This window comes from Falco punctatus (assembly GCF_963210335.1).
Source record: "Falco punctatus genome assembly, chromosome: 2".
Taxonomy (NCBI): domain Eukaryota; kingdom Metazoa; phylum Chordata; class Aves; order Falconiformes; family Falconidae; genus Falco; species Falco punctatus.
In genome coordinates this window covers 20081883-20106414 of record NC_137581.1, presented here as the reverse complement: position 1 = coordinate 20106414, position 24532 = coordinate 20081883, and the positions used below count along the sequence as shown (strand labels likewise).

Here is a 24532-nt window from a genome sequence, read left to right as displayed (position 1 = left end):
ACAGTTAACAGCCTGCTGTACTTATTAGCAAGAGACTGATGATGATTTTTAACATGACGGCAGTTCAGCATAAAATTCATTGGCAGAAATTTTTTTAACTAGTGACTGGACAGCCAGCTGCAGAAAGAGGCTTTATCCACATAAACATGAATAAATAATTTCAGCATAACCAAAAGTGACTTCACATGTATATTAAAAAATATAAACAATGAAAAGAGAACATGTAATAAAACACATGATAAAATCTGTAAAATCACAAATATTTTGGTAGACCTATCTTCTAAATTCCTACCAAGTAATGAATTTTGAGCAATGAGCTATATTTACTTGGAAGTACCAACACTGTATCTGTTCTATGACCTTTTTTGCTAATACACACTGTGTCTTTAACTGCTATTATATCTTTTCAGTAATGGTGATTCATCCTAGCCCTCTGTGCCCTCCAAGGGAGCAATCTTTTGTAAGAGATGCAGAACTGTCCAAACTCCTGAGCAGATGCTTAATTTAAGTCCAAGGTCAGATTATAGTACTTTAGGGAATGCTGTAGTACATAGGGAACAGTGCGAATAACATAACATTAACAATAATAACACATATGATTTGAATCTGCATACATTTTGGTACTATAGTCAACCTAACCAAGAGAAAGATTCAGCTCATACTAATGAAAACACCTCCACGTTGATTAGCAACATGCTTTCCAGGCTCTATTGACTGTACTGACTACAGTTCCACTAATTTAATGACAGCTTGGACACCCAGTGAAGATGATTAAATTTAGTGTCTTACATTTTCACATGAACTGCATTCACTGTAACTTCTGTGGCAGAAATTTCATTTAGATAAAACTCATCTCTTGCAGCATTTTTATAAATATGACTAAGCAGCACCAATGTAATTATTACGTTTGCATAAATCTTTCGCTTGCTGAAAAATATGCTGTGACTAAGACAGACTTCTCTGCCAATACAGTATTAAAAAGTAGTAATGTGAAATGTTACTATACCTGGTTAAAATCCTGCTGCCTCAAGTAGGTAGTGGCTTTATTTATTTCCAAGTCATTGGCTAACTCTACATAGTGGGAAGCTTTTACTACTTCAACACACCTGCAACAGAAAGCAAGCCATAATGATAAACAAAATGCATCTGTGCAAATGCCACTTTAAATTACATATTTTTGCAGCCAATTTGCTTTCCGAAACAAGTTGTTCTTAGCTATTCCTTCTTCACAGAAGCAAAGAGCACTTTGATTAAAAAAAAAATTGAAAAAATATTTTATTCTGGTAACCTACCTTAATAGTATGCCTGCTCTGTTTTTTTTGTTTTGTTTTGTTTTTTTGTTTGTTTTTTTTTTTAGTCTGCTGCATACATATCATTTCCCATCACTGGGTGATACTTGAAGTCAGATACTGACTAAGATGATTTTTCAAACCGTTTTCTTTGGATATGTTCTATCGGGTGATTTTTCAAACCGTATCTCCTGTTGCATATACTACCAAACCCATAAAATAGCTTAATGAACAAAGCCAGAGACTGCAGATTGTGTCCCTGAGCTACATAATAATAAAGTTGTCATAATAAACCTCTTTCTGGTCATCACCCAGTTACTTTTGGCTTAGGGTCTTCTGCAAAATGGGGGCAGAACAGAACGCAGCAGACAGTTAAGATGTTCACTCACAGACACCATCTTCCAGGGTTTGATGTGCTGTACTTTAAAATTTCCTAATCATTTGAAACAAAACCCTTCTTTATTGTATGCATATACTGTTCTCTCAAACTATTTGGAATTAAGCACACTTAACTGAGCAACTTTGTGGGATGCTTCTTTAATCCCTTCCACTTTTTTTTTTTTTTTTTTTTTTTGAGTGGTGGAAAGCCTTTTTCTTTTCTTCTAATAGTTGGCTAATTTGCCAACAATTGTTTGTTAAATTAAACAGTCTGCTGCTACAATTGGGTTGGCACATGGACAGTGTCTATACAAAGCAGACAAATGCCTTTTGATGTTGGAGGAAAAAAATATATTGAAAAAAATAGCAATTTCTGCAAAGACTCTGTAATAAAAGTCAAAACCCATTTATCAGCTGTTACTGTTGAAGTCTTAACCATAAAATGCAGTGAGCTCTAACTATCCAACTGTTCCTTCTGGAATATGACAAAGCAGTCCCAAGATTATGTCACATTTTAAGTAAGACGTTATGAAATCCTAAGACTGTTTGTCCCCATTTTATTTCTGTAAATAAAATTAATCTGATGAAAAGCACATTTAATACTCAGAGGACTCATAACAAAGTGTAATATTTGGAAAACCAAGCTCAGACTGCTGGTTAAACTTCTTCACTGGGCTTGAATACCTCAACCTAGAAGAATAAATTGTCCTGACATATACAAAACAATCTCATGTATCTCACCAGAAGTTGTTTAATTAGCCAGAACAGATATGAGAGTTTTACTTCATGACAAGTATTTTGTGGATAGCACTAAGGAATCTGAGTATCTGACAACCTTTTCCAGTTTTCTTGAACAAAAAACAAGATACAGAGCAAACAAATTTGACTTACTCATGCTTACAAGTTGCAAAGCAGCAAGCTAAATTTCACAAGACATGCTGTTTAAGTTCTGGTAAGTCAGAATGACCAAAGTAGGAAGATTATAAGATTATAATGATTATGAAACCATCAAACACCACCTTGTGGACTCCAGCAGACTAAACACGTCTGTGTGAGAGATTATTTCATGTTAGTATAAACAGATTTATTAGTAAATCATTATTATAGGACCTGCAAAATTTGAAAATAATCCTAACTAGCCAAAAAAACAGGTAAAGGAAAGTTATCTTTTCCCATCAAACTTCCTTCACTTCCCAAACACTGAACATATCTGTTTGTAATGTTGTGACTGCAGATATACAACATTCATTTGTATCCGTTATTTTCCAATAATGTTATTAAAAATACTAAAAGTATCAAAGTAAGTCCTTACAATGGAAAACTAAAATCTAGTTAAAAATACATCTTGAATAGTTATACTAATAATTTTTTTATACTGTTCTTATGAGAAGTGTGTCTATTTCATTTTGCTTTAAAGAGCATTCTGCTCTAGAAAGCACCACAAAAAGCAAAAGCTAAGCTGTAAATGGAAAAATAGAAGTGGATACGAAAGTCAAAACAGTAAACTATATCAGCAGCCTATCATTGTATACACTTGTATAAGTCTAAGAAATAGTAGATTAAGTTTACATTTATAAACACTAAGTTTATAAATGAAATAGAAATAAACCTTCCTAGTAATATTTAGATTCCAGTGTTTTATAGAATGTCTCTATGAAGTAATAAAACTTCTTAGGCACCCCAAGTCTTTATTATGCTATCTTCAAAATTACAGTAAAGAGCAGCGATCATTGCCTTCTGTATAGCATTTGTCTATTGAGTCTTCTAAAAGTTCTTCAATTTTCAAACTGAATTTTCATATTCAATTGAACTTTAAGCCCTTTTTGTGCTAATACAGAGCAGTTCAAAATATGTAATTGACAGTTGAGTTTCAATGATAAATGAATTATTTTTTTTTAAACACAGAATACACTCCAATGCTTTGTTTTATTCTTCTCCACAGCATTATGGAGGCAAACTGAAAACAGTCTGGATGCTATGCATGAGATGTGCAGCAAACTGTTTCCCAGGCTGTTTATGTTTGTGAATCTGTTTTGTAACCAGCATCAGAGATTACCATATAGTTTATAGACAAAAAGAACCCCTGCTTGACTCTTACCAGTCATAGCCCACTGCAAAAGATGTCTCAATTGCTGGTGCGATCAGTTTAGCAGCTGTCATGATGTATTCCTCTGCCATGGATTTCCTACGGAAAAAAACCCAACACAAAAATGTGTCGCCATTTCAAAAACACGTAGAAAAAATAACCAAATCTTGTTCTTGCTTCTTCGTGCAAGGATAGCCCTGTCCTTCCTCAGGACAATCTTAGAAGTCAATCTACCCAGTCCCCTGCTACCGCTACTGCCCTGTATCCTGATAAAGCTCTCAGGTTTTTTCTGTTTTCCTTTCACTGTACACTGTGGTTGTATTTAAAAAAAAAAAAAAACAAAAAAAACACATGCTGCAAGCTTTAAGCACTGTAACCTATAGCATTTGGGGTAGGTATTCTTCTTTAGTGCAGTACACTAAACTGAGTGATCCAACCAGTTCTTCCAAGCATGTTCTTCCCCAAGAATTATGGGGACACTTTTATAACAAGAGCTGTGGACACATGAGAAGACTGGTAATACTTTCAGGAGCTAAAAATCTATGGCACCACAGTCAAGAAAGAACAGACTCCACCATTACCTCTCACGTTCTATTTGTCTTAAGTTGTCATTTTTAATGGCTTCCATCAGTAGATTTGTATGTGGATCATCCTGGAAGGGGACAAAACAACTGCAAATTATACCAGAATACATGCATTTTAATTGTTTTATAGACAATATTACTGTAATCATAAATAGATGCAAATTACATAGTCTATAACATCATTTATTTACTTTTCACATTTCAAAAAGGTCGTTTCAGTTTAAAGTAGTTTTCTAATCACAAAATCCAAAATTTGTTATTTACAACTACTTTAATCCTGTTGTTCTGCTCATAGCTCACATTAGGGTTGTTAATAGGTGTAACGTCATTTGTATCAGACTGGAAAGGCTACAAATCACAGTGAGAATACTCACATGCTTAAAGATAAGAGCATGCTTAAGCATTTGCTGAACTGTAGTGGTATTCAGCAGATGAGGACTTGTGCTACCTACTCATTACAGTAACTCACAATCATCTTGTGGTTTCCATCACACATATCTGTATCAGTTCTTTTAGAACTAACAGAGATGTTGGACCCCTTCCTCATTTCTTTAAGACAGGTCATAGATTTAGACAAAATAAAGACCAGAAGAAAACTTTATGATCTTTTCTGACTGCTTCATCACAAAATACAGAGCTTGCAATGTCTGTCAGAACTATAGCTTGCCTATCCTTAGAAAGAACTTCTATAGTCTAAAGCTTTTCTTCCAGTCAATCTTACATAGTCTTCAATTAATTCAAGTGTTTAATGACCCTTAGTTACACAATTTCTAATATGAGAAATCATATACAATTATATAAAATATGTGTAAGAATTTATATACATATTTATCAATATAAATAAATTTACTTCATATATTAAATTTTATTTGCTTATGCTAGAACAATAGGAAGCAACAGCTACTCTTCAGTTTCAAACAGTTTGAAGATTGTATCTCTGATCTTTAGAATTTAAAATGGAAGCTTTGTATCACTGAAAAAAAAGATCACTAGGAGAATATAAAGGCCTTGCCTTGATCTTTCTATAGAGGATCTTTCTAAGGGGACCTTTAACCTATTGAGTACTTTTTCCTGTCTTTAACATCATGAGCTGCTGGCTTCATGGTACAAAGGCAGGCCAGTTTCCCACAAAGTCTAACACTAAAATAAGCATCTGTAAACTTTACTAAAATTTTCTTCTATAAAAGAAAACGACAGTGTTACAAGTTTTATTAGCACTCATTTGAGATAACGTGCATTAAGTCACTCATTGCTCTGTTCCCTTTTTTAGCTTATAAACATTTTATTAAAATTTTATATAAACAAAGGAGGTAAAGCAGTAAGTCTGCTACGTAAGTCAACATAGATAAATTTCAACAAAATAGTTATGAAGATAATGTAGTATGGATTTTCTGTACATCATATCTTTTCAGGAAGAAAGGTTTTGAATGTTCTCAACATTACTTTACACTTCTGAGCAGTGCTGGTAAAAAAAAAAAGTTATTTTAGATACACAAACACACATCAATTTACATATTCAGAACAGTCCAAGCATTCAGTGTCTCTTCCCCTTTCTCCTGATTTACCATATGAAGATACAGTTTATTTTGTTCAAACTTACATTTGGTGAAATGTATTTATCATCATAATCCACTTCCAAGGGAACCGCAATCAGTTTTTGGAAAGCTTTTTTCATTTGCTCACCGTTTCCAACAGCAAAATAACACAGGATCAAGTTGAAGCCTGCCTTCAGGTTTGGGGACATACTCATTATATGTTCAAATGAAGAAATGGCATCAAAATATTGGCCAGTTTTAATAAATGCAACTCCAATATTTTGCATTATTTTAATCCTAAGTAAAGAAACAAGTATTAGGTGGTATTTTTAACTGTCAAACCATATATCCAAATGTTGTATTTCAGAACAATGCCTATTAGTAGAAACTCACCTCATCTCTTTGTGGACACTAGGAATTTGGTCTAGAGCCATACGGTAGAATTTTATAGCTTTGGAATAGTTCCGTTGTTTTAAATATATATTTCCCATATTCACTTTCAGTCTACCTATCAAAAGAAGTCAATGACTTACAGACTTTTAAAACACAAAGCATTTTAAATTGTTTCAGAGTGACAGAGTAGAACAGCTACTTAATAAATTTGCCTTCATTATAGGGTGCCAGTGTCCTTTTAAAGAAGCACTGCACAGAACAGCTTTCTATGAATTTTCACCCAGAAGGAGATCAAGTAGTAATAAACCCTAGGAAAGAAGTATCATGTAAGATGTATTCTGATTTTGATTGTGAATTGAGGGATGAGGTAGAGATTATCTATAGTGCTCTCCAGGAAGACAGCTGCAATAAGCATCTCTGAGAAAAGTGCACTGCAGGAGTGCAAAACGCTAAAAGTGGTTTTCAAACGAGGAAAGCTGAGTCAAGAGAACAAAAAAAATAGTATTAAAGCAGACGACACAGTGTGTGTGGCATGAGAGAATTATATATTTGGCTTTTTGATTAGCTTAGCCTATGGAAAGAAAAGACTTAATGAGCTGGAGAGCCAAACCACATAAGTTATACCAACTCAGCGTTCATTTCTGTCAAATGCTCTGTCTGTCAAACACAAGGGGTGAGATCTCTGCAAGTCAACACCACACAGGTGAAGTCCTCATTTTGAATGCCTGACAACCAATTTCATTCTACTTTGGGATGTTACCTACCTCCATTGCTGAACATCTTATTCTTCACTATAACTTGGTAAGTATTCAGTGCTTCAGCATACATTTCATTAGCAGCATACTGACTGGCCAGATTGAAAAGAACCTACAGAAAAATGGAATTACAGGTACAAGATAAAATGCTGCTCTCTCAACAGCAATAAACTTGAATTCATAAGAGAGAATTTAAAATTAATATTACCTTGGAACTTTTGCTCTTACCAGTTTTAAGCTTCCCATCTTTAATGCTCCTTTGTTCTTGTACATTGACATAAAGAAAACAACTTTCAAATCTACTTACTCTATGTAATTCTTTTATTTTTGTACTTACATAGCATGACTTTTAATGGTAGTTAAGTGGACCTTAGACCTAAGTAAACACAATGTTATAATGCGAGGCTATTATGAAACATTCGTACAAGGTAATTATCAGAAACTGTGTGTAATTTATGACTCCCAACATGTGGAAAACGGTCTTACTACCTGTGGTCACTCAGTTTATGAAAAGAGAATTTTTCCAAGCTTCAGTTTCAAAACCCAAGTTCTGCTGGTGTCAGGTAAAACACCTCTGCATTTCTTCCCCCGCTTTACTCTTATCTTGACCATAAAATAAATTACTAGGTCTGCCTAATTCAATGTATGCATTGTAAATACTTTCCTCTACAGCACTACCTGGAGTATAACTTTAAATTCCCCCTAAGTATTTTTATGTATAGACATTTTTAAAAAAAGTCTACTATTACTTTGAAAACCAGAATGTAAATCTAGATACCTGCTTTAAGATTCAGGATTTAGAAATATTAATACGTCCTATTTAATGTAATACATTCTCTGTCACTTTATGGTTCAAGTTAAAAGCAATATCTGATCTCTCCTGTTTACTTCTCTTGGCATGTTACATGTTCTGACTATTTATTTTTGAACTAGAGGGTTTACTTATGTTTTGCATGTGAGTAGATAGCTGGAATAAACGTTCATGGGCATCCTTCTTCACTTAATGCTGATATGTGGTTTCTCTGGTACTTGAAATTGCAAAGGAAAACTCAATGATATAAAGCGATCTTTGCAAGTGTTAAGTTTTTAAATTCAAGTAATGCACTTTATCTTCATAAACTTCCCCTGCCCCCAAGTGTAGCCCGTATCTGGTCTGGTACACTGCTAGGAGAACTACAACACACATATACACACACACACTGAGTCAGTAAACACCGAAATGTCTCTTTAAGAGGATTTTTACCAACACCTTTTACTCATTGAAGATTTCTAAGCACTTACTGAGTAAGTGAGGTCTAAGTTGATGTTTTCTGGAGTAGCCATTTGTTCACGTTGTCTCACCAATACTCTTTCCTTTCTTCCAGCCTCTTTTGCTTTTTCCAGAGCCTTAAATAAAATACTAGAATTTAGCAGTGCCTTGAATCTTATTAACAGACGATAACACAAACGCATTTAAAACAAGCATGAAAAGAATATACTCATGCCCATTTTCTTTAGATGCACAGACTGCACCCAATGCCTGAAAAGTAGCAATATAACCACAGAAAGCTGTTAATTAGCAATAAGCAGACATAGTTGCCTACTTAGCTGTATAATTTTAAGGTAGTATAGTCACACTCATATATACACCAAAACCACTAGATTATGGTGACCCTAGGATATTATTCTACTTGTACTAATCATAGAAAGTGCACATGAATGCTAAAAAAAAACCTCAAAAAAAACAAAAGGAGAGTGTTTAGGCTTGGCATGTTTCCTTAGTTGCACAATCCCAGTGCAGGAAGGTGTTGGAAAGAAGAAAGTGAAGACACAAAAGTATGCTGTACATAAACCCTGACTAATTCTGGATGCTGAGAAAGTGAAGGCAGGAAGTAAACATGCACATCACACAAAGGTACACTGTATATATATCTTGCATAATTCTGGATGCTGGTAAATTGCTTCACTTTTTTATCTGTCCACAAATGGTATTTCACAAATACATTCACAATTTTAGTAACTCCAAAATTATTGTTTTATCCAATTATAATCTTCTGCAGATCAGTGTCAAGACCCTTTGTACAAGCAATGCTACAGGTCTACGAGTCCCATTAGCAGTTCTGTATGCCTCTGCAAGGGCGCAATGATTTTAAAAAGTAATAGCTAGCAGTTAAGATAGCCATTTCTCAGCTAGTGGTGAATGATGTACTTCAAGATATAGCTTGATTCTTAGTCCTTATGATAGAAGGCAAATCCAACTTGGCTGTTTTATAGATGTTGGCAACTTTGATGACTCCTGCAGGAGAACGGATATTCTGCTGGACTGTCAGAAACTAATACAAACATCCTAGAGGACCCTCAGAATGGTTGGGTATAGTCTACATAAGAAACAACCCTTTGACACTGAGAAGCAAAGAACATTCTTGACCATATATGCAAGAGGCTCAAGAAAAATGAACAAAACGGGTTAGCTCATCTCCTAGTGAAGACAAAATTCAGAAACGATACGAGAAATAAATTAGGATAGGCCTGTAAGGATACTTATCCTAAATGAACATAACTAGGTAGACTGCTTTCATACTCTCTGAACAGAAGCCATCAGCAGCAGGAAAAAAAGTTTTATTACAAAAGTACAACATAAGAAAATCTTTGACAGTTTGAAGGGTGGACCCATCCAGTCTAAACACCAGATTTAAGTTCCACTTTGGGACCCAGAGTTTCACTATTAGAAACCTGGTTTTACTCCCGAAGGAAGTAAACTCCCTACACTGTGGGCTGCAAGGTGAAGATATCCTAAGTGAAATCCCTCTCTTCAAAGGAGCTACAGGCTATTAGCTCACAACAGATAATCCAAAAATTATTGGAAAGGACTATGAGATAGACCAGGATTCCAGACAGTTGTTCTAGTAGGCACAAGCATAAAGGCAGTCCTCACACAGTACAGTGTCATCCTGATACTGGAACTGTCTAGGCTGTTCTATCATAATCAAGATGATCAATGTTCAGTCTTGTCTTAATTTGATCAGGATCACTGGAATTGCTGCAAAACTGAAGAAAGGTATATACCAGATCTTTTGATCAGATAAACAAGTATGCATGCAGAGCACTGGAACAGGCTGGTTTTTGGTGTTTTTCTTCCTCAAAAGCAACAGATACAATGCTTCTTCGTAGTAGGCAAAAAGATATGGGATGTTACCCATCCTGAAAGACAGTCCTCAAGACAGCTTCCAGTCATAGCCTAATAGGGTGAACATCTTATTCTGTATTTGAAAAATACTCACACTACACCAGACAAAATCGTTGACAAGAAAAGTACATTCTTGCTGTACTAGTTCCAAAGGTAAATTGCTACCTTAAAGAAAGGAGAAAACCTCAAATCAGGTATGCTTCTTAATGAACACTGGATATTTCTCTACAAAGGGCAGATTCTGCCACCATAACATACCTCACCATAACATATCTCACCTACAGTAGGCCTGAAACATGCAAATAAAGGATTACTAATTAAGAAATCTGCCAAATACACACAATTATATTCACAAATACAGACATTGTGTACAATGGACAAATGATGTAATTTTCCTGATTCATAGCAAAGCTCTGACTATTACAGACCATATCTAATCTTTGCAATGAATTTTGGAGCTCACGCTCCAGAACATGAGAATTTGATCAAACCAAAGGCCATCTAGCCTAGGATCCGTATCTGACATTAAGAAAGATGCTTTACCCATTCTTGTACTCCAATACCTCCTCAGAATACACTCCTAGACTAAAAATTTCACAGCTCAAATGACTGTGCAAGAACCATCACCTCTCATAGCTTAGTTAATTTTTTCCCCTTATGGATCAGACGCCATCAACTTGAGAAGGAAATGGATTAGCAGAGAGGAAGTCTACATCCCTAAGAAGCCAATGTTTATCTTTAATTCTAGCAGTTGAGCCTGCTCTGCCTCCAGTAGTTTAGGAGCTGGAGCTGGCCAGTCCAAAGCACATGGAATAAAAACAAACCTTGCCCTAAGAAGGAAGCATTACAAGGTTATTTTGACATACTGCAACCCAAGACTAACGTGCTTTACTGACACTGCCTTACGAAGGATACTAGTGTTTGCACTTTAGGGTTAGCTTAGCTTGGAAAGTCCCTTTGTCTGAAGGACTGAAAGAAGATGAAATAGTTCATCTTGATGCTGACCCCTTACAGTGGAACAAAAGCAATATAGTGTCTAACATCAAACAGCCCCTGACATGGAAGGGTACTGTGGAGGTGGCTTAAATGATAGACTGTGAGTCCTGGATGAAAATTACATTATGTCAATGTCAATGAAACAATGTCACTCAGCCAAGATCCTTAAACATCTGAGGATCAAACGCTGTAGAGATACAAAATATAAACCTGATATTGAAGAAGGGTCACCGACTCCCATAGAGTCCATAGGTTAGACTGGGCAGATCTGTGCCAGTATGAATAACTGATGAAACCCATTTGAAGAGGTCAATGGAGATACGGGGAAGGGAGGTTTTGTAACACTGAAATCTTTAACAAATACATACACAAGAAATACACAAGCTCCTACTTTTTGTTTGCAATACAAGGTACCACTGGATTAAGAGAGTAATAAAAAAAGATAGAATTAAAATGATTTTAATAATCTGAAATGTTTGTATCCAAGTCAGTTTGAAATATCTATCTATACAAATCATTCTTCACCGAAAAAGTGAAGTGAAATCCAGAAAAATTACCAATTTCAAGTCTCCACAGCTGTTAGCAATGCAGCTTTCTTCAACCAGTTCATTCACTTTTTTTTCCAATTGCCTAATCTTCTCTTCTGAACTAAAATAAAAATAACAATAAAAGGATTAACACTAATAATGCAACTTGCAAATGCTAAGCTAAGCTTTTACACAGGATTCCTCAGTAAAACAACAGAGATGTATCACATGTCACCACTAACTGGTTTTCCCATCAAAGAAAACAGTGTGAAACTATGCCCAGAGAACATCCTCCAAAGCGAGCACATTCACACTTTTAATCTGAGAACAGAGACCTACAAAAACATAAATCCTTCTCCAAGAACAAGACAGACAAGTCAAATTTCACGGACCCAATTTGTTCAGGAGAAGTAACGACAAACAAACAGATGGGCTGGTAAACCTTTCAAATCAAACACCTAGTGAAATGAATTATTGTATTAAAAGCAATTAATGGAGCTTTTATTTGCATACATATACTTTAAAGTACAGCTTACAAATGCAGATTTTAATAAAATATCATTCATCTAGATTTTTTTTCCTCAGTTAAATAACCAAACGTTTCAGTAGGATTCCCTTTTCTTATATGTAGAGGAATGAAGCTGGGTTAATTATCATTGATAATCTACAGCTGTGAGCTGGCTTCAGGGGCAGCGGGTTGGCCGATGTAGATAAGGTGCAGCTGTGGCTGGTTCTGTTAAGTGGTTGGGCAGCCAAGGAAGAAGCAGAGAGAGAGAACGTACACCTGGGGTGAGGAGAGACTAGGAGAAGGCAGCAGAGGGACTGGCATGAAGAGTATGTTGGTATGAGATGGTAGAAGATCTTGTTGCAGCCAGCTAGTTTGGAGAGTGCTGCGACACCTATATAGCTATATTTGAGGAATACAGCTTTTGTATTGAAAAGCTCAATGACTTTTTCTGAGTGAACTCACATTCACACCAACCTGTAAATTTTACCTCAAATGCTAAGGTCAGAGTGAACAGAGAGAAACAGCAAGCAAATACCCCCTAAGTTCTTGCCAGGCAGCTGCAAGAATCATGGCATTCCTTGCCTGTCACACACTCTTCCGTAATCCTCCACAATTCTATATAAGTATCACAGCATTTGTGTGGCAACAACTACATCCAGGCTGCTGAGCTACAGTCAGAACCAGAAATCACTGAAATCAGAAGTTCCTGAAAGTCAGTGCAACTACTCTGGCAGGTCAGCTAACCACATGCATAAATGTTTGTGGCATTAGTCCACAAAGTGAAGAGTTTGGCCCTTCGAGATTTTAAAAACATCTAGGCAGTTACAAACTCTACCCATGTTCTTCTTTTTTATTTTTAATGTTAATTTTTTTGAAATAATTTAATGCAAAACCGAACAAACCTGTCAAAATTTTTCGTTTCCAGAGGTGGAGCAGGACCTCTTGCTTGGCCAAGTGGATCAAATGAAGAACCTGCAAAATTAACAGAGTACTGAAAATTGTAAAATAACACCTCTCTCCAGCAGCTGGCAATTTCTACAAACTGTACCTCTCATAGCTGCCTTAGTGTAACCTGCGGCATGCACTGCTGTCATTGGTCGAGCAATGCCATCCTTAAATAAAAAGAAAGACATACTAAAATCATTTTCCTAAAAAAACTGATTGTGGACCGCACAGACATCAGTTACATATTACAAAACCTTTAAATACAAAAATCAGTTGTTACCACTTCATTAAACTGAGTATTTTTTTAAAAATTTGTATTTCTCAACTATTATAGATCGTAATTGTCTGTCTACAAAACAGAGGAGCAAACACTGTTGGGAAACTAACTGACACAAAGAAACACCTACTACTTTGTGTAAATTTTATACGTATTCAGAATACTTTCATTTCAACATCAAATTATTTTTAGGAAATTCTTAAGAATTGTTGGTCTTGAGATCTGTAATGTACTCTAGCTTACTGTCACACTGTTTTAGAACTCAGTTGCTTTTTTCAATTTTTATTGACAATAAAAAGAATCCTATGAGATTATGGATGAGAATGTTTTACTTAATCCAAACCAAAAGAGGCACAAACTAGAATTTTTTTATTTATTTGTAACTTCTTACCAGACAATGCCTCCCAACACAAGAATGTCTGACCCCACCTCATGCCAGTTTATTAAACTTTCTTGTCAGGACACCGAGTGCACTAACCAACCTTAACAGCCCTGACCAGACTCACCTGGGGCTTCCAGCCACACACCATACCCACACGTCCAGGAGCTTTATCTAAGCTCAGCTATGATCCCTCGGTCTCTGCCTGAGCTTTGTTGGAAGACTACCGATTTCTACACCAGCCAAAGCTATGCCAGGCCACAGAGTCCCTGGATCCAGATTTCAAACTGAGGGCTGACCTCCTGGATTGATCTGAGCCTTACCTTGTCACTATGGGCCTGGCCAGCAATCACTGGTTCTAACCCTGGCCCATGCACTGACTTTTTGGCTTGACCCTGGACCTGCCTCATCACCATGATATTGCCTTACATTCTGAACTTCTGGTTGGACATGGCCAGTATTTCTGGGTGGATCCTATTTGCCTTGCTCAGGTATTGTGGGACTGGGTCCTGGCTGGTGAGGCCCCTGCACTGCTGGCTATGCAATTTCCCCCTAGGCTCCTGGGTCTCCTGTTAGGGACTAGCCTTAGTCTTGATGCTCCCTGATAATTCCCGTTTCCCACCTGGGCTGAGACAAAAGAATATAGTGACTATAGATATATTTAATGTTAAGTCAATATGCTTAATGGTTGTGGAAGGAAAGTAATTGGTAAATTGCTGCAGATTCTTATTAAGAGTACATAAGAAAAAACATGAAAACCAGAATCTACTTCTCTTCCCTATTTTAATGAAAAACTATTGATTGCATGTCAGTAAGTGTTAAAGAGCACTACGCTGGTATTGCTTCCAACCTTGTGCTCAAATAAAATACTCATCACAACCCTCATGCCTTCTGACAGTAGTATTTTCAAAAAAGGACAAATTAAAACATGTAATATTTGTATAATTTCAATAAACTTCTAAATACTTGTATCAAACACAAACACTTATCAAAAATTTTCATTGTTCCAAATCAGTACAACACAAATATTCAAAGTTTTACCTGTATAGCTCCTGTCATTGGTCTTCCCATAGATGAAGTTAAAGTTGTCTTTGACTACAAAAATAAGTAAATGTTTGAAAGTAGCATTCACAGAGTATTAAAAGCCTGTAAAAGGCTACATGCAGTCTTCCCAACACAGAGTTTTAAAAGTCTAACTCTCACGTAAGTTCATAGCAAAGTTCCCTTTTATGTTATTCATATGCAATATACTACCAGGGCCTGGCAGACTTAAAGATGTTGAACACTTCAGTTAGCACAAATTCACAATATGGTTTTTTTATGTGTTTGGATATGTGTCAGACCTTCCAAAAAAAATTACACAGAAATTTAAGGCAGCAGTACTTTCCATTATTAAATTATTGAAACTACTATATTTAAATTGAACAAATAATTTACACAAAATACTTCAGGAAGATTGAGTACAGCTGATAAGAGATTAATACTGCGATAGATTAAGTCATACTTCCATGCACATTTATTTTACAATAAATACAATTTAACTTGAAAGTGCCAATGGGTCTTTTCTATTAGCTGACATGTCATATACCGTCCTTCTGTAGTAGTTAAAAAAGTAAAGAAATAAACGTTAAATATTTAGTGGTAAGTGCTAAAGGTTGCTACAGATATACCATACAGACAAAAATAAGGGGTTTCAGGCCATGAAAAAGCATTCTCCTAATTCCAAGTCAGAGGCCTATGTTTTACTATTTTACCCACTACCCATCCCATCATGATTTTCATTTTTTCTGCTAAGGCTGAATCTACATTAACAAGAACTGTAGTGTAGGAGAAGCAAATCTCCAAAGTGAAACAGGTAGTGCTGGTGTGGAGTGGACAATACTGTGATGTTTCCAGCTCTACTATTGCAGATAAACATCTCAGCCTTTATTATCCTTAGGAAGTGCTTTTTTATGCACTCCAACAAGATAGCTTTTCCTGTTACAGTGTAGTACTACACTAAACATCTGCAAATACAACTGCTGAAAAGCACTCAAAAGGAACATATGCAGAGCAGGTGATAGAAGGTTCAGAGTAAAAGGTTGTATTTGGATGACATAATAGAATGTAGGTGTTCTTTAGATGAAACTGTCACCCAGCTAACTTGCACGAGAGATCTAAAGCAACGTGACATCTCTTCTTTATTTGTCGTAAAACTTTCAGGAACTTTGTATCTAAGAGCACTGTCTTTTCAAATTTGACAGATACAGGCCAACAGGTTAAAAATGTAATTGGGATGAGGGGATAGTGGATACATCACTAGTGCGTAACTTCAGTTTCCACAACAAACCAGGTTAATGTATTAGTGATTTAAGAGTTACAATAGGTTAAGTATACCAATGAATATAACCAACTTTCTTTTGAAAGGTGATTTCAAAGCCTGTATTTTTTAAGACTTTCACCTCAACTTCCAGAAAACCTTCTCAAGCCCAAATAACAATCCACACTGCAAGAAAGTCAGGTTAATACCTTGGAATCTACTACCTTATGCAGTACAGAAGTTGATTTGCAGTATGGTTTGGGAGAAAGAGAAAAAAAAAAAAAAAAGGAAAAAAGTCAGTAACCATGCCTTGACCAGGTGCATTATTGTGAATTAATTAAAATTAACAAATACATGTAGTTCACTGGAAAGACATACTCAGATAAGAAGAGCTCACTTTGTGCAAGGGATTAAATGGCAAGTTTAGTTTTTGGTAAATACCTCCTTTTCATTAAGAATACAACAGAACAAAAACCTACCCCAAATCCAGTAGCTAAAGGTCTTGAAGCTGATGTACCAGGAATTTTGGCTGTCACCTGAGTGGAAAAACACCCAAACCCCAAAAAACTCCCACCAATTAACACCCATATGCGTTAACTGTTAGTCTTTCTATATAGTTTCTATAGTGAATTCACAGAAATAATGCTTCAGTTGTGATAGAAAGGATTCTGATTGTAGTACCAGATTATTCAGGCAAAGCAGTAATATCATTTGGTCAGTTCCAGCTCTTCTTTAGACATATAGTATGTACTTCTGAAGTGCAGGTGTCAAATTTATACCTAGTTTTGAAAACTGATGAAGTCACAGCTAAATTAAGGTAAGAAAATTAATATAAATTACATGAATATGGAGGGGAAAATTGTCAGAATAGTAATACTCAGATTTCTAAATCCAACTGTCTAGTATGTATCTCAACCTTGTAACTGTATGTCAGAGCCAGTAATTCTATGTATAGAATATTAAACAAAGTCCTTTCAGAACATATCATTTTGCTTTTTAACAAGGTTTTATCTTGTTTTACCAAACAAGAATACACATTTTCAACCAAAGTTCCTTGTTTGCTCTAGCTTAACTCCAGAACCTAATGGAACTTGTGCTCTGCTAATTTTTTTACTTATTTTTCATACAAATAACTAAAGTCTGTATCTTAATGTTAATGGTAGACAAGAAAAAAAGAAAAAAAAAAGATACAATGTTCCGCAGACAAGTTTGATTCAGTGCCAAAATTACAGCTCAGGTTCTAGAGAAGGTCTACACTACTGCAATATATTTTAAAAGGTACTTACAGGGGGTCTTCTACCATGACTTGTTCTTGCTGCCTGTTGAAAAGCTACATCATTTTCTAAATCCTAGAAAAGATAAAATAAAAACATCAACCCTTTTAAAACCACAACACCCAAACTCACAATTTCAGAATCTTAGGACCACTAAAAGCAGATGGGTAAAAAATTAACTCTTCCAAAAATAGTTGACCTGAAGATAGCTGAATGATAGGTTTTACTGACAATAAATAAGAATTATATTATTTGGTCTATCTTTTTTGGTATTTTACATTAGGAAATGTAAAACCTCATTATTCTATGAAAAATAAAAACACACTTCTCAGTAGAGGTTGAGTGATAAGATGTAACCTGAAAATTTTATTTCTGTCCAAAAGCTTACTACTAGCACTATTTCTAAATTCTAACACTGATGCCTGTCATGCCAATACATTAAGAGTTCTCATATCCCTAAGGTCACACTGCAACTACCACGAACTTGGCATTGGGATTTCATACAAGATGCCAAGTCTTGCAACAGTGGTCCTGCTTTGAGCAGGGTGGTAGGTTTGGATCAAATAACCCCCTTTTGTTGTTCCAATGCTACTACACCAGCAGTTACCAGAAAGTGGTCTGCAGGCTTACCTTAAGTCTCTACCAATTGCAGAGACCTGCAGGACTCCACTCTACTGTTACCTCCTTCAGCCGCAGCACAGCAAGAGATCAGAGACCTACCAACCAGTAAGTACCCTCTTTTGTCAGAAAACCTCCTGCTGCACACTGTCTGGGAAACGCCACATTGAACATGCCTAAATGTGAATATGGCCTTCAAATAACTAGGATTCTATACTTTGTAGATTCTAACCATTACAGCATATGAGATCTGCTACATAACGCACATAAGTGTTTTGTTGGAATAGAAAACTATCAAAGAAATAACTACTCAAAAAGAGCCTGGTGAATCTTTGTATTAATTTCTTGCTAAATAAAGAAAATTTCACTTCAAAGCAGTAGTACATTTGTACATTACCATACCCAGATGTTCTTATCTTGTACTTAGAAGTTACAATCTTATGTATGGGAAAAGATGGGAAACAGCAAATATTTTTACCTCCGTGTCAAACGTGGGATTATAATCATTGTAGCCAGAATAGAGATCGTCTTCATCAATCTCAGGAGCCAGATGCACATTTTGCATCATTTTTCTGTGAAACATTTAACATGCCAAATGTTATCTCAGTGGTTTTATATATATCTTTAAAAATGTAAAATATAAATAGTAACAAGGTTTGCCCAAGTTCAGAAGAGCTCCAATTTAATTTTAGTTTTTAATCACTGTCTTTAGAATTAAAAATAAACTACAATTTGTCATAAAAACTAGGATTCACCTATAAAAAATGGTAAATGGCACCATCTCACAGAGTTGTTTTGTTAGGCATTTATAAAAATGGTTTTAAAGATATTTATCATTAAAACTAAATTATCTTATCTGTATTACTTTTAGGACAGTATCTTTACATTCTCAGATAATCCAGATTGAAGATAACCCTTTCACATTCTAAAGTTTGCCTTTTTTATTAGGCCAAACCATAGCAGTCTCATGAAAGACAGTTCTTCTAGTCTCAAATCTTCCTTCCTTCACCTGTGTCTGTGCATCAGCACAGCCACAACTATTTTTGACACGCAACGTCCTTCATATGATTCAAATGGTTATTGCAAACTAGAATTAAAGAAGCCAGGGTGCCAATGTCTTTCTTCACAAATACTTCAGTGTCTAGTAGGGCTGCACTCACTTAGCGTCCTCAGTGCGAGAAAGACCACAGAGGGGGTCCCTCTTTGCCTGGCTACCTATCTGCATAAAAACCTTAAGGTCACATTTGATGTCACCTGTATCGCAAAGCATACGCCCTTTCGCGAGTCAGCCCTAGCCAGGACCAAGCGCTGCGCACCCTGCCGAGGGCCGGGCCCGCTCCAGCGGGAGAATGTCCGCCGCTGCTTCCCGCTGGGCCGGGGCCTCCCCCGAGCCGCACACCGCGCACCGCGGCCCGCAGCCGAACCGCGGGTTTGCCGGGTTTCCTCAGTCAGCGCCCGAAGCGGGGCCGCCGGCAGCGACGCGCCTCCAGGGCGGCGGCGAGGCCGCGCTCCAAGGCAAAGCGCGGCAGGTCGGCGAGAGGCTCAGCGAACCAAGACGACGATGCCAAAGCCCTGACGCGCTGGCACACGGCCCGTTCGCCGGCGGCCCGCGGCCCGCTCTCTCCGCTCCGAGCACGGCACCGGCCTCCCCGGGCCCAGCCCGAGCCGCGTTGCTATGGGGGAAGCCGGCGGACGCGACCCCCTAATGCACCGCGCCTGGCCGCCGGGGGAAGGAGGGGCTGGCGCCGGGGGGGCGGGGTGTGCGCGGCGCTGGCGCATGCGCAAAGCTCCTGCCGACGCCCGTGTCCCCCGCACTGCGAGAGGACGTCCCTGCGGCAAATGGCGGAGGGGGAGGCCAAAGCCTCTGTGCCGCTCCCAAAATTGATCCCATCGCTGTGCTTCTGCTGGCCGCCACGATCGGCTTGGGCATGCTTAGCCTTCGGTTACGAAAAAGCCAGACAACCCTCGTTTCTGCAAAAAATTCTGTCCTCTAAGATACCTAACTGCTGGGAGGAACCCCCCACAAATCCAAAATATTTCCATGACCATCTTTTAGGTGGGACACTACTGCTCTGAACTCTCCCAGACACATTTTTTCAGGTGGATTTGTGTTGATTGCTAAGCTAAAGCTAAAATGCGAGCTGAATTTGACTTTTTGCTTGTTGTAGGGCTTACTCTGAACTGATCCTGCAAACATTTAAACATACACTCGATTTCCTGAGTTACGTTATGCATGCTTCTAAGGTGGGAGCCTGTGTGCCAAGAAATAAAAGTTGCCATGTGATGGACATACAAACAAATTTTGTTTCCCACTGTGCTTTCTTCACCTTTGGGAAGAGGCACACAAAGCTACTGTGAAGGATGGCAGACGACTCAGACTGCTCCGCAGGCTGCCTACCTTTAGTCCATGGGGTAAGGAAAACATAAATGGAAACAAGATCTATTATCTGCCAGACATTGCTGTGTACAAACAAAAGTCTGTGATATACAGATAATATTTGCCAATTTAAATGGGAAAATTATTAGGATAAATGAGTTAGTGTTTCTGAAACATTAAACAGCATTCAGCATGGGGGGAAAATAGACTTCTCCATAATGGGAAATTTAGGATTACTGGGTCATAGAATAATTCAGGCTGGAAGGGACCTCAGGACATCTCCCATCCTTATACCTAGTTTAAATTTCTTTGTGTCTCTTCCCAAGAGTAAAGCCAACCTGCTCTCACTTTATGGTGAAAGTTGGTATTTTATTCTAGAGATTTGCTATTGTGACAGATAAACAAATCTACTATGGTAAAGTAAATGGTTTCTCGCATAGCTGTCAAACCTTGTGCCCAAGCATGTGTTCTATACCTGAGAGTATCTCTGAACATGTTTCTTCAGCTTCAGATCATTGTTGGCAGGTGCCATAGGGAGCGTGGCAGGGCTCCACCAGCAGGCAATGCCATCAGGCAGCAGCCACTGTCTCCGGTCAGAGACCTCATCACAGTCACCACTCTTGGGGTGCTCAGCAACACCATTTCTTCCAGTTTGCTGAGAAAAAAGGAAAGGCTCAATAAAAGAAGTCAGTAAAGCTTCCCATCTGCCATAGTGTCTGAAACTAAATAAAATATTAAAGGCCCTAATGTCTTAGAAAAAGATGATTCCTAGTAAGTTTTTTTACTGCTTTCTCTTAGCTGGTATTTTGGAAACCTGGTCAAGTCTCAGGTGATTTTCCCACAGCAAATCATTACACTCGGGAAAACTTCCCATGCCTAAATGGGAAACAGAATAGAGCAGGGATCTCTGAACATGCCTACAGTATTTTTGAGAGAGAAAATATTTTACGAGACCAATTGTAACCTACCCCTGCATACAGTGCAGAATCAGTCAGAACACCCTTTTTATGGTCAGGGTTTGTGAGCATTATGCAATGTCAGCGCTTTCTGCTGCTCACCTTCTTTCAGCCTCAAAGTCCTTTCTGAAGAGATAAGGCACAGAGGATATGAGTGAAAGGTCTTTCTACTCTGGCTCCCAACAAGAGAAACAAAGATAACACAAAGAAGTATTAAGACATTATCACTTCTTGCATTAACCTGTTCACGTTCCATGCACGAACCACTTTCACACAGAAACTTTAGACTTGGGACCTTTGGACATGCCAATCTTTATACCTGATGTTTCTGGAATACAAGTATTTTACAGAATAACAGACTTAAGGTGGGAAAAACTTTCAGGTGAATTACTTGAGTTACAAATTATGAACTTCAGCATAAGAAATATATAGACATTTTTAGCCCCCTTTTTCTGCATATGACTCCTCATATATAATTGAGCCTATGGCTTTGAGATTTTTCTGATGGTCCCCAGACACATACATATGTATCCGAGCAGCAGTCATGTTCTGTGGCAGGATCCCTAGCTCTGCTACCCAGCTTGTCCATATCAGGGACCTGGGCATACTGGTGCCCAACATATTCTAATGTTTCAGCCCAATTATCTAAGGCAGTCGAAGGCATCATGATAAGGAGGCAATGCATCCATCCTGTAAATGTGATGATGTTGAGACACCACTGGAATCTGACCATGTTCATATTACCAAACTGTCTTACCCTCCAAAACTGGGAGTATACATGCAAACCAGCTATTGTATGGTCCCTGACCATACTGAGAACTGTTTGGGAGCATGATAACTAGCTAACACTGTAATGGGCTATTTTAACCCCAGAGACAGACAGCTTCAGTGTCTGGTCCATAGGAGCACGCTGGTCAGGAGTCTGGGAATACTTCTTGGCCTGGCTCCTTAGGCCTGTCAGTCCAGCTGACAGCTACTTCTGACATTCTCACAACAACATGAGAGTCTCAACAGACTCTATATTTCTAAAAGCTGTGTCAAGCTACAATTATTTTTTTCTGGGGCTATGAAGTATAAATAGAGCTTAATGCATGAAGATTTAACACAAATCCCCCAAATCTCAGGATCCTTTGTGGCAACATGGGACCCTACTCATGGGTTGTGATTATAAGACATGTTCTAACAAGATCATGCTACAGGAAGAAACCCTTACGATGTAAATGTCTTTACTGGTGTTGGCTAAATCCAGAGGGCAACCTGGAACATGAAGCTGGGGAAAAAAAAAAAAAAAAAAAAAAGAAAATTTAGCATACAGCCCCAAAAATGTTGTATGCTGTGAAATCCTGATCATTTAAATTCGATTAAGTCAGCACAGTCACTAAATGAAGTTGTTCCAGTCTTTTCCCATCTGATTGCTGCCCTAAATCAGGCCTCTGACTGGCATCAAGTTAGATGCTTGTGCAGCTGAAGCAAAGTGGTTTATGATCAGGTTTTTCTTCAGTTACCTTTCAAGACATGAAGTACCTGATCCACTGAATTCAGTGAAAATTTATGGCAGATTAAGGAGACCATGAAGCTATACTTAACAGTACTAATTTCTTTGCCTTTCAGTACATGGTAAATTTGTCTTTTTGCAGTGGTAACATTGCAAACAAGGATTCAGACAAACTGTTCCAGGACCTACTGACTTGGGTTCAGGGGTTACTGGCCACTGTCTGCCTGTTATAATCACTGTTAGTGTGTACCTTACCCTTGCTCTGGCCGTTTAACTGTTTGCCTGATCAACCCCTAGTTGGTGTTTTTAGAGAACAGTCTAAATTGAAAAAGTAATTCTCCCATTATAATATTTAAAAAGTAATTTTTAGCATTGAATTCTGGACTGACCAGAAAATTTGCACAGATTTTCTGCTGTCATGCAGAGACCCTTCAGCTAGCTCGACTGCCATGAACAGTGAATCTGCATTTAACTACTCCTCTGGGAATGAACAGATCTTATCAGCATACCTCTAAAAATTACTGAAGGGAAAGAAAATATGGAATGCATTTAAAATTAAAGCCTTCCTAATACTTAACCTTTCTAAACTTTTTTTTTAGTTGAAAATTTAAGAATTTAATGGCAATTGAACTTAATGGTAACTAAATTTATTTTGAAGACAATTAAAAAATTAAAGCCTCAAATCATGCTCTTCCTACACTTGAAAATTCAAACTTCAGCTGTTCAGTATTTTGCTGACTGGTCTATATTACAGCCTTGATACTCCAGGCTCACTTATCTCATCAACAGATGAATTGTTGTAAAAAGAAAGTAACTGCATGTTACTTTCCTCTACTATTAAGTGTATGAGCAGTATGGGTGTTAGAATCTTTGTATATTAGCTGTATATATTTCTGTGCTGTTAAAACCACATCTCTATAGCACTTTTTAACATAAAGTTCTTCCAGTTAATGTTTCCCAACATAGAAACAGCAAGTTAAAGAAGCCTTTTGTCTCTTGTAGGAGATTTAAAAGGCAGTTTTATATTTGCAGTCTCAGAGTTGGTGCGCATAAGCATCTATAAATTACATTAAGATAATTCATGTTAGAAAATAAAGTTTCTAGAGCTACTCTTGATGCGATGATAATAAGTACAAGGATCAGATTTTTTTCAGGGTTAGGTTCTTGATGAGGATGTAATTAGGTTAAAATATTTTATGGAGTTATATTGAAAGTTTTTAAAAGAGCTATTTTAAAACCGTTCTAAAGGTGGAAAATATTTGGTGTAGTTCCGCTCTGAACATCAATTTACTATATAGTCTGTATTTAGTAAAGAAGTAAATTAATTTACACAGAATTTGTAAGCAAACAAAAAGAATAGAACATCACTATGAAAAATACATATGTTACAAATAATATATCTTGTAGTTGGGAGTTAAAAGACATTTGCAACAGGAAAATTATCTTGTTAACAGGTATTTTTACTGTTAAAGAATATAATTCCATCTAATTCTGCTAAATCATATTTTTGTATTATCTATTTTGCTACTATTTAATTTCTGATTCCTGTAGATACCTTCTTTAAAAATTAGCACTTTAGCAGTATTGGTAGTATTTGCATCAGACCATTTGCAATGTGAAATCCCACCTAAATTAACTGCACAAACTACTAGCAATAATTAAAACAGTAGTTTTAGTTGTAGCATCATTTTAGTA

At 37.2% G+C, this 24532-nt stretch overlaps 1 protein-coding gene across 5 annotated transcripts in view; it reads right to left on the bottom strand.

The window, feature by feature from the left end:
* IFT88 (intraflagellar transport 88) overlaps nucleotides 1-19218 on the bottom strand; it is a 57923-nt gene extending 38705 nt beyond the window's left edge. The window contains exons 1-15 of one of the 5 annotated variants that reach the window (XM_080374611.1): nucleotides 19170-19218; nucleotides 18488-18581; nucleotides 17404-17466; nucleotides 16597-16653; nucleotides 14860-14913; nucleotides 13266-13329; nucleotides 13120-13189; nucleotides 11740-11830; nucleotides 8302-8406; nucleotides 7030-7132; nucleotides 6266-6380; nucleotides 5938-6169; nucleotides 4335-4405; nucleotides 3766-3852; nucleotides 1007-1106 (exon numbers count right to left, since the gene is read on the bottom strand). In XM_080374611.1, the coding sequence (XP_080230737.1) occupies nucleotides 1007-1106; nucleotides 3766-3852; nucleotides 4335-4405; nucleotides 5938-6169; nucleotides 6266-6380; nucleotides 7030-7132; nucleotides 8302-8406; nucleotides 11740-11830; nucleotides 13120-13189; nucleotides 13266-13329; nucleotides 14860-14913; nucleotides 16597-16653; nucleotides 17404-17466; nucleotides 18488-18577 (1302 nt within the window). In that variant the 5' untranslated portion in view covers nucleotides 18578-18581; nucleotides 19170-19218. Of the gene's footprint in view, nucleotides 1-1006; nucleotides 1107-3765; nucleotides 3853-4334; nucleotides 4406-5937; nucleotides 6170-6265; nucleotides 6381-7029; nucleotides 7133-8301; nucleotides 8407-11739; nucleotides 11831-13119; nucleotides 13190-13265; nucleotides 13330-14859; nucleotides 14914-16326; nucleotides 17467-18487; nucleotides 18582-19169 lie in introns of those variants that run through there. The other 4 variants (XM_080374612.1, XM_080374614.1, XM_080374615.1 and 1 more) reach the window with 4 other exon arrangements.
* Nucleotides 19219-24532: the final 5314 nt, after the last annotated feature.